This window comes from Salmo salar, chromosome 01 (assembly GCF_965601325.2).
Source record: "Salmo salar chromosome 01, fSalSal1, whole genome shotgun sequence".
In the NCBI taxonomy this organism is placed as follows: Eukaryota; Metazoa; Chordata; class Actinopteri; order Salmoniformes; family Salmonidae; genus Salmo; species Salmo salar.
Window position 1 is genome coordinate 87417104 of NC_138291.1, and position 12442 is coordinate 87429545.

General features: G+C 46.7%; 1 protein-coding gene across 1 annotated transcript; it reads left to right on the forward strand.

The window, feature by feature from the left end:
- The first annotated feature begins 1380 nt into the window (after positions 1-1380).
- Positions 1381-10793, forward strand: LOC106611567 (uncharacterized). The gene is made up of 7 exons (XM_045723611.2): positions 1381-4621; positions 5030-5317; positions 6803-6876; positions 7104-7328; positions 9041-9170; positions 9273-9426; positions 9537-10793. Exons 1-7 carry the CDS (start codon positions 1478-1480, stop codon positions 9776-9778), a joined length of 4257 nt encoding a protein of 1418 aa, XP_045579567.2. The 5' UTR covers positions 1381-1477; the 3' UTR covers positions 9779-10793.
- Positions 10794-12442: the final 1649 nt, after the last annotated feature.

Genomic DNA, 12442 nt, shown 5'->3' on the forward strand with positions numbered 1-12442 from the left:
GAAGAGAGCCAGAGGAGGGCCAGGGCCTCCCCAGTCCACCGGACAGGGACTCCTACTCTCACTTCCGACCTCACTCCCACTGCCTTGGAACGGGACAGCCTGCAGCAGGGATTGGAAGGAGAGGTGGAAGAGTGGGATTCATGTCATCAATCAGGGTCTGGGGTGGGAGTGTCTGATAGGTGGCTGGAGGGAGCTCTGCGTAGAGCGAGGGAAGAGGGAGGACTCTATTGGGGTGAGGAGGCCTGGTCTGGACCTGGGGCAAGAGACAAGGAAAGGAACCGGGCCCTCCAGCAGACACCTGTCCTCTTGGTCCAGCAGGCTGATGTATGTACCGTTGGGCCGGAGGGGCTACCGGGGCCTGCTAACAAGAGCCCAGGTGTCCTGTCAGGCCTACCTGATGGCTGCAGGGTCCTGGGAGGGGTCCTGGCAACTGACTGCTGCAGAAGGGACCTGTCCAGGGCCGGAGCCCGCTACCGTGGCCCTGCAGGGACCTCATTAGGCACTGCTGTATCCTATCTGCAGAGAGGAGACGGAGGAGGAATAGACTGGTGGACAGAGGAACGAACGGACCGTGCCCACCTCCCACAGGCCAGCAGCAGCTCAACATACACACAGACCTCTCTCTCTCGGTTTGACACACACACTCCCTCTGTGTCTCAGCTCGACAATCACAGCCAGGCAACACACACTGCCTCTCTGTCTCAGATTGACACACACAATGACAGCCAGGCAACACACACTACCACTCGGCAGGACAGACACAGACGCAGCCAGGCAGTACGCGGTCTACCGCTAGAGGCTTTGGAGGGCCAGTTCAGTCGTGTCATGATGGATCGATCCAGGACGACGGTGAAGGGCCACAGGGAGAACAACAAGGAGGGGGAGGCTGGGGCTAGGAGGGAAGAGGTGGAGCAGAACTTCAGGCTGGGCGCTCTAGTTAGCAGGGTGTTTAGGGAGGAGGAGGAGCGGAAAGAGGAGCTGGAGGAGGAGAACCAGTTCTCCGTCTCTGGACTAAGTGCTGTGGTTAGAAGGGTATGCCCGATCTCTGGGATTGGAGCGGAGCAGGAGCTAGACTTTCTGGGGGAAGAGCTCTCTGGGATGGGTTCTCTGGTCAGCAGGGGGCTCTCCTGGATGTTTCCGGACATAGGCTGTCTCCTTCGCAGCTCCACCCCCAGGATCCTGCAGCAGATCTGGGACGGTACAGGAGTTCTGCAGCCTGCAGCTGGGGGAGGGGCTGGCAGTCTGCAGCCTGGAGCTGGGGGAGGAGCCAGCTCCAACTGGTCCAGTCAGGTTGTCTCCATTGTGGGGGAAAGTCGGGTGCTGTCGGTTGTCAAAGATAGCCAGGTCTTCTCATTGGTCAGAGAGAGTCACGTGTACTCCCTGGTCCGAGACAGTCAGGTGTTCTCTATGGTCAGTGAGCTGCCCTTTGTGCATCACATCAGCACAGAGCTAACTCAAGACTTCGGGATCATTCACAATGAGCTCACACAGGTTCTTCAGCCAGTGGCGTCAACTGGACTCCAGCAGAAAGCTATTGACCACAACACCAGAAATAAAACAGCCCCTAGTTCACAACACTGTCCTCAGCACAGTAACGAGCCTGTACCCAGCCCACAACACCATAGAATTTGCAAATAAACGGAACACAGGTAAAGAAGTGGATTGGAGAGCAGAGGAACAGAGTCCCATCAGAGAACTGGCTTGTACATCGGAGCAGGAGGGCAGAGAGGAAGCTCTAGCTAAGTCAGAAGAACCAAGTCCCAGCAGAGAACTGGAGTGTTCATTGGAGCAGGAGGGCGGAGAGGAAGCTCAAGCTATATCGGAGGAACAGTGTCCCATCAGAGAACTGGCTTGTACATCGGAGCAGGAGGGTGGAGAGGAAGCTCTAGCTAAGTTTGAACAGAGTCCTGTCAGAGGACTGGCATGTACATCAGAGCACGATGGTGGAGATGAAGCTCTAGCTAAGTCAGAAGAACCAAGTCCCATCAGAGAACTAGAGTGTACATTGGAGGGCGGAGAGGAAGCTCTAGCTGTTTCGGAGGAACAGATTCCCATCAGAGAACTGGCGTGTACATCAGAGAACAAGGGTGGAGAGGAAGCTCTAGCTAAGTCAAAAGAACCAAGTCCCATCAGAGAAGTGGAGTGTACATCGGAGCAGGAGGCCAAAGAGGAAGATAAGTCGGTGGAACAGTGTCCCATCAGAGAACTGGCGTGTACATCAGAGAACAAGGGTGGGGAGGAAGCTCTAGCTAAGTCGGAGGAACGGAGTCCCATCAGAGAACAACAGTGTACAACAGAGCACGATGGTGGAGATGACGCTCTAGCTAAGTCAGAAGAACCAAGTCCCATCAGAGAACTAAAGTGTACATTGGAGCAGGAGGGCGGAGAGAAAGCTCTAGCTATTTCGGAGGAACAGAGCCCCATCAGAGAACTGGCGTGTACATCAGAGAACAAGGGCAGAGAGGAAGCTCTAGCTAAGTCAGAACCAAGTCCCATCAGAGAAGTGGAGTATACATCGGAGCAAGAGGGCAGAGAGGAAGCTCTACCTAAGTTGGAGGAACAGATTCCCATCAGAGAACTGGCGTGTACATCAGAGAACAAGGGTGGAGAGGAAGCTCTAGCTAAGTCAAAAGAACCAAGTCCCATCAGAGAAGTGGAGTGTACATCGGAGCAGGAGGTCAAAGAGGAAGATAAGTCGGAGGAACAGTGTCCCATCAGAGAACTGGCGTGTACATCAGAGAACAAGGGTGGAGAGGAAGCTCTACCTAAGTCGGAGGAACGGAGTCCCATCAGAGAACAACAGTGTACAACAGAGCACCAGGATGGAGAGCAAGCTCTAGCTAAGTCAGAAAGAACAAGTCCCATCAGAGAAGTGGAGTATACATCGGAGCGAGAGGGCAGAGAGGAAGCTCTAGCTAAGTTGGAGGAACAGAGTCCCATCAGAGAACAACAGTGTACAACAGAGCACGAGGATGGAGAGGAAGCTCTAGCTAAGTCGGAGAAACGGAGTACTATCAGAGAACTGGCATGTACATCAGAGCACGAGGATGGAGAGGAAGCTCTAGCTAAGTCAGAAGAACCAAGTCCCATCAGAGAACTGGAGTGTATATCAGAGCAGGAGGGCAGAGAGGAAGCTCTAGCTAAGTCAGTAGAACCAAGTCCCATCAGAGAACTAAAGTGTACATTGGAGCAGGAGGGAGGAGAGGAAGCTCTAGCTATTTCGGAGGAACAGATCCCCATCAGAGAACTGGCGTGTACATCAGAGCACGAGGGTGGAGAGGAAGCTCTAGCTAAGTCGACGGAACAGAGTATCATCAGAGAACTGGCGTGTACAACAGCGAACAAGGGTGGAGAGGAAGCTCTAGCTAAGTCAGAAGAACCAAGTCCCATCAGAGAAGTGGAGTGTACATCGGAGCAAGAGGGCAGAGAGGAAGCTCTACCTAAGTTGGAGGAACAGAGTCCTGTCAGAGAACTGGAGTGTACATCAGAGCAGGAGGGCAGAGAGGAAGCTCTAGCTAAGTCGGAGGAACGGAGTCCCATCAGAGAACAACGGTGTACAACAGAGCACGATGGTGGAGATGAAGCTCTAGCTAAGTCAGAAGAACCAAGTCCCATCAGAGAACTAGAGTGTACATTGGAGGGCGGAGAGGAAGCTCTAGCTGTTTCGGAGGAACAGATTCCCATCAGAGAACTGGCGTGTACATCAGAGAACAAGGGTGGAGAGGAAGCTCTAGCTAAGTCAAAAGAACCAAGTCCCATCAGAGAAGTGGAGTGTACATCGGAGCAGGAGGCCAAAGAGGAAGATAAGTCGGTGGAACAGTGTCCCATCAGAGAACTGGCGTGTACATCAGAGAACAAGGGTGGGGAGGAAGCTCTAGCTAAGTCGGAGGAACGGAGTCCCATCAGAGAACAACAGTGTACAACAGAGCACGATGGTGGAGATGACGCTCTAGCTAAGTTGGAGGAACAGAGTCCTGTCAGAGAACTGGAGTGTACATCAGAGCAGGAGGGCAGAGAGGAAGCTCTAGCTAAGTCAGAAGAACCAAGTCCCATCAGAGAACTAAAGTGTACATTGGAGCAGGAGGGCGGAGAGAAAGCTCTAGCTATTTCGGAGGAACAGAGCCCCATCAGAGAACTGGCGTGTACATCAGAGAACAAGGGCAGAGAGGAAGCTCTAGCTAAGTCAGAACCAAGTCCCATCAGAGAAGTGGAGTATACATCAGAGCACGACGGTGGAGAGGAAGCTCTAGCTAAGTCGGAGGAACAGAGTCCCATCACAGAACTGGAGTTTACATCGGAGCACAAGGGTGGAGGTGAAGCTATAGCTAATTCAGAAGAACCAAGTCCCATCAGAGAACTGGAGTGTACATCAGAGCAGGAGGGCAGAGAGGAAGTTCTAGTTAAGTCAGAGGAACAGAGTATAACCAAGGAGGCGCTGTGGCCATCACGATCTCGATCTGGTCCTTTGGAGGACCAACGGTGTGTCACTTGTGGAGCCAAGAGCACCAAGTCACAGGCCCCTCCAGAGCAGCATAACAACACCAGTTCCACATCCCCAGAGAATATCTTTATTCCTGGGCATGGGAATCAGAGGACTGATGATGTTCAGGTGTATTATGGGGTGCGTTTTCTTTTTCTTTTTTAAACCCATATATAATAATTGTAAATTGTGATTAAATAATTCAGCCTTTGATGCTATTGATACCGTGAGTGCGTTCACTACGACAAAACGGTTTACAACGTTTAATTCAATGGAGATGGCACTGTATTTAACGACCAGAACAGTGTAATTATGGTGGCCCCGAGGGAGGTTGTATATGGTGTTTTCTGCACGAGTTTTACGATTTCAAATGGTCACACCCATATTGATCTGACCACACCGCGAAGGCTGCTGAAGAACGATGTGCATAGTTTTGGGTAAACGCGTTGTTCAGTGCAAACGTCAAGCAACGTAGCAAATGTTGAATCGAACTGAACGCACATATGTAATGTTGCTTTAATAAAGTAAACCATTTTCTCTTTCTCTCAGAGCCTGGTGGAGTTCCCAGGGGCTCTGGTTAAACTCCAGTCCCTTCCCGTATCCACCCTCCTGGGCTGTCTCCAGTCCGTCCTCCCCTCAGTCTTTACCTCACGGAGACTACTGGCTCTCTACTGGCTGGGCGTGGCTAACTGCAGCCAGCCCCACCCACACCTCGCCCTTGTTCTCCTATTGGAGTCCTGCCTCTACGCCCTGACCTTTGACCCTGACATGCCCGATCAGACCACTTCTCTGACAGTGTTCCACCACCTCCCCCTGCTACAGGTTAAGGAGATCCTGGTAGGCTGTTTTTTTTGTTTTTTATAAGAAAAAAATTATATTATATAAATGTTATTGTTCTACCAATTAAATCATTTTTCTTTGTACCTACTAAGATTTTTCTTTATCAGCATCCAGATTTTTCTATATATTCACTATATACACTACCGTTGAAAAGTTTGGGGTCACTTAGAAATGTCTTTTTTTTTCCAAGAAAAGCACATTGTCTTGTCCATTTAAAATAATATCAAATTGATCAGAAATACAGTGTAAACATTTAATGTTGTAAATTACTATTGTTGCTGGAAATGGCTTTAATTTTTTTTGTGGAATACCCTTTTCTAGTTATGTTAGCATATGACAACTGTTGTGCTGATTTTAAAGAAGCAATAAAACTGGTCTTCTTTAGACTAGTTGAGTATCTGGAGCATCAATATTTGTGGGTTCGATTACAGGCTCAAAATGGCCAGAAACAATGAACTTCCTTCTGAAACTCATCAGTCTATTCTTGTTCTGAGAAATGAAGGCTATTCCATGTGAGAAATTGCCAAGAAATTGAGGATCTCGTACAACCCTGTGTACTACTCCTTTCACAGAACATCACAAACTGGCTGTAACCAGAATAGAAAGAGTGGGAGGCCCCGGTGCACAACTGAGCAAGAGGACAAGTACATTTAGTGTCTCTTTGAGAAACAGACGGCTCACAAGTCCTCAACTGGAAGCTTCATTAAATAGTACCCGCAAAACACCAGTCTCAATGTCAATAGTGAAGAGGTGACTCCGGGATGCTGGCCTTCTAGGCAGAGTTGCAAAGAAAAAGCCATATCTCAGACTGGCCAATAAAAAGAAAAGATTAAGATGGGTAAAAGAACACAGATAATGGACAGAGGAACTCTGCCTAGAAGGCCAGCATCCCGGAGTCGCCTCTTCACTGTTGACGTTTAGACTGGTGTTTTCCGGGTACTATTTAATGAAGCTGCCAGTTGAGGACTTGTGAGGCTTCTTTAATCAGCACAACAGTTTTCAGCTGTGCTAACATAACTGCAAAAGGGTTTTCTAATGATCAATTAGCCTTTTAAAATGGTACACTTGGATTAGCTAACACAACGTGCCATTGGAACACAGGAGTGATGGTTGCTGATAATGGGCCTCTGTACGCCTATGTAGATATTCCATTAAAAATCAGGCGTTTCCAGCTACATAAGTCATTTACAACAATGTCTAAACTGTAATTCTGATCAATTTGATGCTATTTTAATGGACAAAAAATTTGCTTTCAAAAACAAGGACATTTGTAAGTGACCCAAAACTTTTGAACGGTAGTGTATGTGGACACCCCTTCGAATGAGTGGTTTTGGTAATTTCAGCCACACCCGTTGCTGACAGGTGTATAAAATCGAGGCCATGATTTTGGAATGAGATGTTTGACGAGCAGGTGTCCACATATACTTTTGCTCATGTAGTTTATATCCATCTGTTCATCTATTCATTTATCCATCCATCTAGGTGGGTTTTTGCGGTCAGAGCCTGCGTCTCAAGGCCTCCAGTGAGGAGTGTGTCCTCACTCTCTACACCCACAGGTAAAGGACAGAACCAAGGTGCTTAACTCTTATCCTCTAAACAAATGAATGGGTGCTTGGAGCCAACAGTGGATCAAGAATGATCGCCAATCAAACGGTCACATTTTTTTCCAGATAGGCCAGCACTTGAATATAAGTAGATTGTAAAGTAGTTTACTAAGAAATGTTGCTTAAATATAGATGTCTTTTTTTAAACTAAGCTTCAGTTGCACCCTATACTTCCACAGCCAGACCCTCACCCAGGCCCTCACCCACACCCTGCTTGGGGTCCTCTGTCCTGGGGACCAGCGAGTGTCCCAACACCCCCTCCTGGTGGAGAACCTGATGGTTCTGTCTCTAGACTGGAAGGCACAGGCACCTGACCTACTGCTGAATGCTGAACTGAGGCTGTCTGGCCAGTTCCACAAGACCCTAGCTGACCTGGTCTACCTCGTCCACGGCAACATGAACCGGTATGGTAGTAGTGGTGGTCTCAGGCTGTCTGGCCAGTTCCACAAGACCATGGCCAGGTAGTAGTATTTCCTGTTCTTGAAAGGATAGCTCAGATATTACAGCTCTATTTCTTCTATTCAGTGTCTGTTTCAGGGAATCGATCGATAGGATATATATCTATACACACACACACACACACACACACACACACACACACACACACACAGTTGAAGTCGGAAGATTACATAAACCTTAGCAAAATACATTTAAACTCAGTTTTTCACAATTCCTGACATTTAATACTTGTAAAAATTCCCGGTCTTAGGTCAGTTACGATCCCCACTTTATTTTAATGTGAAATGTCAGAATAATAGTACAGTGATTTATTTCTTCCATCAAATTCCCAGTGGGTCAGAAGTTTACATACACTCAATTAGTATTTGGTAGCATTTCCTTTAAATTGTTTAACTTGAGTCAAACATTTCGGATAGCCTTCTCCAATCTTCCCACAATAAGTTTGGTGAATTTTGGCCCATTCCTCGTGACAGAGCTGGTGTAACTGAGTCAGGTTTGTAGGCCTCCTTGCTCGCACACGGTTTTTCAGTTCAGCCCACAACATTTCTGTAGGATTGAGGTCAGGGCTTTGTGATGGCCACTCCAATACTTCGACTTTGTTGTCTTTAAACCATTTTGCCACAACTTTGGAAGTATGCTTGGGGTCATTGTGCATTTGGAAGACCCATTTGCGACCAAGCTTTAACTTCCTGACTGATTTCTTGAGATGTTGCTTCAATATATCCACCTAATTTCCCTCTCTCATGATGCCATCTATTTTGTGAAGTGCACCAGTCCCTCCTGCAGCAAAGCACCCCCACAACATGATGCTGCCACCCCCGTGCTTCACGGTTGGGATGGTGTTCTTCGGCTTGCAAGTATCCCCCTTTTTCCTCCAAACATAATGATGGTCAGTATGGCCAAGCAGTTCTATTTTTGTTTCATCAGACCAGAGGACATTTCTCCAAAAAGTACGATCTTTGTCCCCATGTGCAGTTGCAAACCGTAGTCTGGCTTTTTTATGGATGGTTGTGGAGCAGTGGCTTCACGGCCTTTCAGGTTATGTCGATATAGAACTCGTTTTACTGTGGATATAGACTCTTTTGTACCTGTTTCCTCCAGCATCTTCACAAAATCCTTTTCTGTTGTTCTGGGATTGATTTGCACTTTTCGCACCAAAGTACGTTCATCTCTAGGAGACAGAACGCGTCTCCTTCCTGAGCTATATGACGGCTATGTGGTCCCATGGTGTTTGTACAGATGAACGTGGCACTTTCAGGTGTTTGGAAATTGCTCCCAAGGATGAACCAGACTTGTGGAGGTCTACAATCTTTTTTTCTGAGTTCTTGGCTGATTTCTTTTGATTTTCCCATGATGTCAAGAAAAGAGGCACTGAGTTTGAAGGTAGGCCTTGAAATACATCCACAGGTACACCTCCAATTGACTCAAATGATGTCAATTAGCCTATCAGAAGCTTCTAAAGCCATGACATCATTTTCTGGAATTTTCCAAGCTGTTTAAAGGCCCAGTCAACTTAGTGTATTTAAACTTCTGACCCACTGGAATTGTGATGCATTGAATTATAAGTGAAATAATCTGTCTGTAAACAATTCTTGGAAAAATTACTTGTGTCATGCACAAAGTAGATTATCTATCTAAAATGTTTTAGTCTTTTCAGACAGAAGCCTCATCTGGGACAGGTTAGACTGCTGCTTTACACCAGCGTTGGTGTGATAACGACCCCTGACCCCAGACCTGACCCCTGGGCCCAGCTCCTCCTCACAGACACACACCTGGGACTGGTGCAGGTACATTAACTATGTCAAATACATTTCTTAATAAATTAATACATTCATTAATTTATGCAGGAGGATGCCATGCGCAAAGCACTCACTCACTCGTTCACTTAGGAGGATACAGTGTTCCACCCCGTCCCCCTGCTGTCCCGCCAGGCCCAGTTCAAGGGGGTGACCCTCCGTTGCCTCTCCGACGTCCGCTGTGTGATAGTCCGAGACGGGGTTGGGTGCTCGACCAGTGTGGGTGGAGATGGAGCCGGGGATGAAGGTATGATGTATTTAACCATTGAAAAACACAATTCAACCACACATATGGATACAGTTTATTTAAATTAATCAACGAAAACAGTTTAACAACTTATTTCTGTATGGTCTTAGGTGGGGCAACCAGGCTGGACATCATCCTGTCTCAGGACTGGAGAACCAGGAAAGAGAGGCCTGTAGTTCACCCTGAAAGAGGTGCTGAAGCTGATGGAAGTGCGGTAGGGGTGGTAGTTGGAGCTAGTGTCCTGTCTGCTGCCTCTAATTCATGTCCTCTGCAGCAGGCTGAAGTATGGAAATTACATTTCAGCTGCTCCTCCGAGGCCGCCTGTCTGATTAATCACTTGTCAAACGTCTGAATGGTCACTGATCAAGGACTAGAGGACTGGACAGAACATAATGAACTACAGCTTAGACAGGTACCAGTTCTGTCCGGTCCTAACTCGCATCGAGAGGACAGCAAGGTGTGTGTTTGCTCACTGAGTGGCAGTCAAGGGTCCAATGTATCTCAAACAAACAATGGAGAATATCGCTAGCATTAAACTATTTAGGGCCAGTTTCCCGAACACAGACTAAGCCTAGTCATGGACTTAACAGCAGGCTCAAAAGACGATCTCCTTATTCCTTATAGTCCAGGGAACAGGCCCATAGAGTATAGTAATACATTGATGTGTTTAAGTTTTGGTGAATGTTTCCATGCACATATTTCTAGGCAATTTCTAAATCAAATGTTCCACTTACTTTCACGTTCATTTAAAGAGACTCAGCAACATGACATAGTAGTGGTCCATAGTGGGTCAATTTCCGCAAAAACTGAGAGCATTGAAGCGCGAGGCTCAACTTCTCCGCTGTCTTGGTGTCCTAGCTACCAGCGAACACATGTGCATGAGCAGATACTGTGTGTGACTGAGAGCGAATTCCTGCATCTCGCACATCTCAATATTTGCGGAGCTGCTTGTGGCCACGTCATTTCGCAGTATACCTTTTTTAAGTCTTATTGAAATGCACTATATTTATTTGTTTGTCTCTTCTGTTCCATGCTGTGTGTTAGTCTGTTCATGCTGTTTTTGTTCACACTATGGAGGGAACACAGGACACTTGATTCTACAGAATGTAAGCCATTAAGGGAAGATGTGAAGGGCACAAATAATTGCAGGGTAAGCTTTTTATGCATATTTGCACATTTGACCACAAAATAGACCAGTGTTAAATATTAAAATGTTTGTTTTATGGACGTGTAAACGATGAATGTGTTTTATACCAAATAAAGTCATGCAATTGAATTAAATATATTTGGAATATTTGCCTGTCATAATTTGACACTCGCTGTAAATTATGTATTAAAATGATCATGTTTACAATGCTGCAGGTGGCAAGGCTGTTTTTTGTTTGTAAACTAATAAAAGTAATTATTTTTTGATTTGTCAGTCAATTGTTTATAGTAGACTCTTGTGTGAAGGGTTGGAACTCTTTAGAATTTGGCTGACGCTGTTCATTCTTTGAATCTCTCTTTGGCGCCATGATCTAATTTCCCTTTGTTTTCCTGTCTTTCACACAAATTCTGTCTCATCTCTCTCTCCATCTGTCTGGCTGTCTCTGTTTCTTCACTTGTGCTCTCTCGCTCTGTGATAACTCTGTCAGTAACTTGCTTCCTCTTGTCCCTCAGGACCCAGCCTAGGGTAAATCAGTATTCTACTCCAAGCTCGGCACCACACACACCTGTTTAAGTGCCTGAGGTCAAGGTGAACCTCTTAACTGCTATTTCCCAACTCCTACACCCAATACCCAATAGATTTTCCTTTTCCAGTGAACATTGCGCTACACCAATGGATAGGCCTTTTGTAGTGGATAAAAACTGATGAAGATGTTGGTTTAACAGCTGATCATCATGGTCCATCTGAGAAGAATTTGAGGTCAAACTAATTTAGAAGCTGACAGGCTGAGTGCACGTACACTGAGATCAGGACTGACTGTGCTCCAATACAGCCTGCTAAATTACAGGCCCAGCAGCAGCAGAGTGCAATAAATCCTGCTTTCTCTTCCTTTCTTCTCTCCTAGTCTGAATGGGATGATGGGGAGAAAAGGGTATGTGCATAGGGACGGGAGGTTTGGGGCAATTTTGCGGCACTATGCTTTTACTGGTGTTTCCAGCAATGTCCACTAGTTTTCCTGCAGGTAGGAATCCTAGGAAATGTTCTGCGATTGACACAATCAATGTCTGGTTTGTGCGTGTGTGTTTGGCAGGGAGATTGCCTAAGCCAGGGGAGGCATAACTCTGCGACTCAATCGCACAAAGCCTATTTGGAAGGGAATACTATTAAATAAGTGATTCTACACCTCGCTTTGTTCAAACTGATCCACTCCAACAGACTTGAAGTTATAGCTAAAAATGTGTCAATTAGGCACAGTTAATGGGTGAGTTGATTAAACCAACCAATGAAGTATGTTTTTGTGAATTCGGGGGTAGCCCTGACCAGGACTCAAACCCAGGTCCAGCGACCATTAAGCCAACACCTTAACCATTACCCCAAGAGAGCCAAACCTCTTTGCATACGGTTAATGTTGGCTTGACAGTTTCTGGGTTTGGGTCGGGGCTACCCCCAAATTCACTGCCCTTTTAAATGTTCCTAATTGACCCATTTTTTTTTTAGTAACTTCTGAGTCCATTGTCCTTTCAAATGATCAAAGATTGATGAGTTGGTTATTTGAATCAGCTGTGTAGTGCTAGGGCAAAAACCAACATGTGCACCCCTTGTGGTCCAGAGGAAGGATTGTGGGAAACCCTGATGTAGGGAATAGGGTGTCATTTGGGGGGGACCATGTTCTCCCCATCAGATTAGACCACGCTGTGAATGTACACGAGATGTATCACAACTCTTTACAGGTCTCAGTCCGTCTAAAAGGCTCTCTACTTTCTCTCGTCCTCTTTTCCTCTCCTTTCTCTTCCTCTCCGTTTTCTTCCTCTTTCTCTCCTGAGTGCTGAAAGACATTTCATTAGTGCACTCAAGCCATCCATCTGTCCT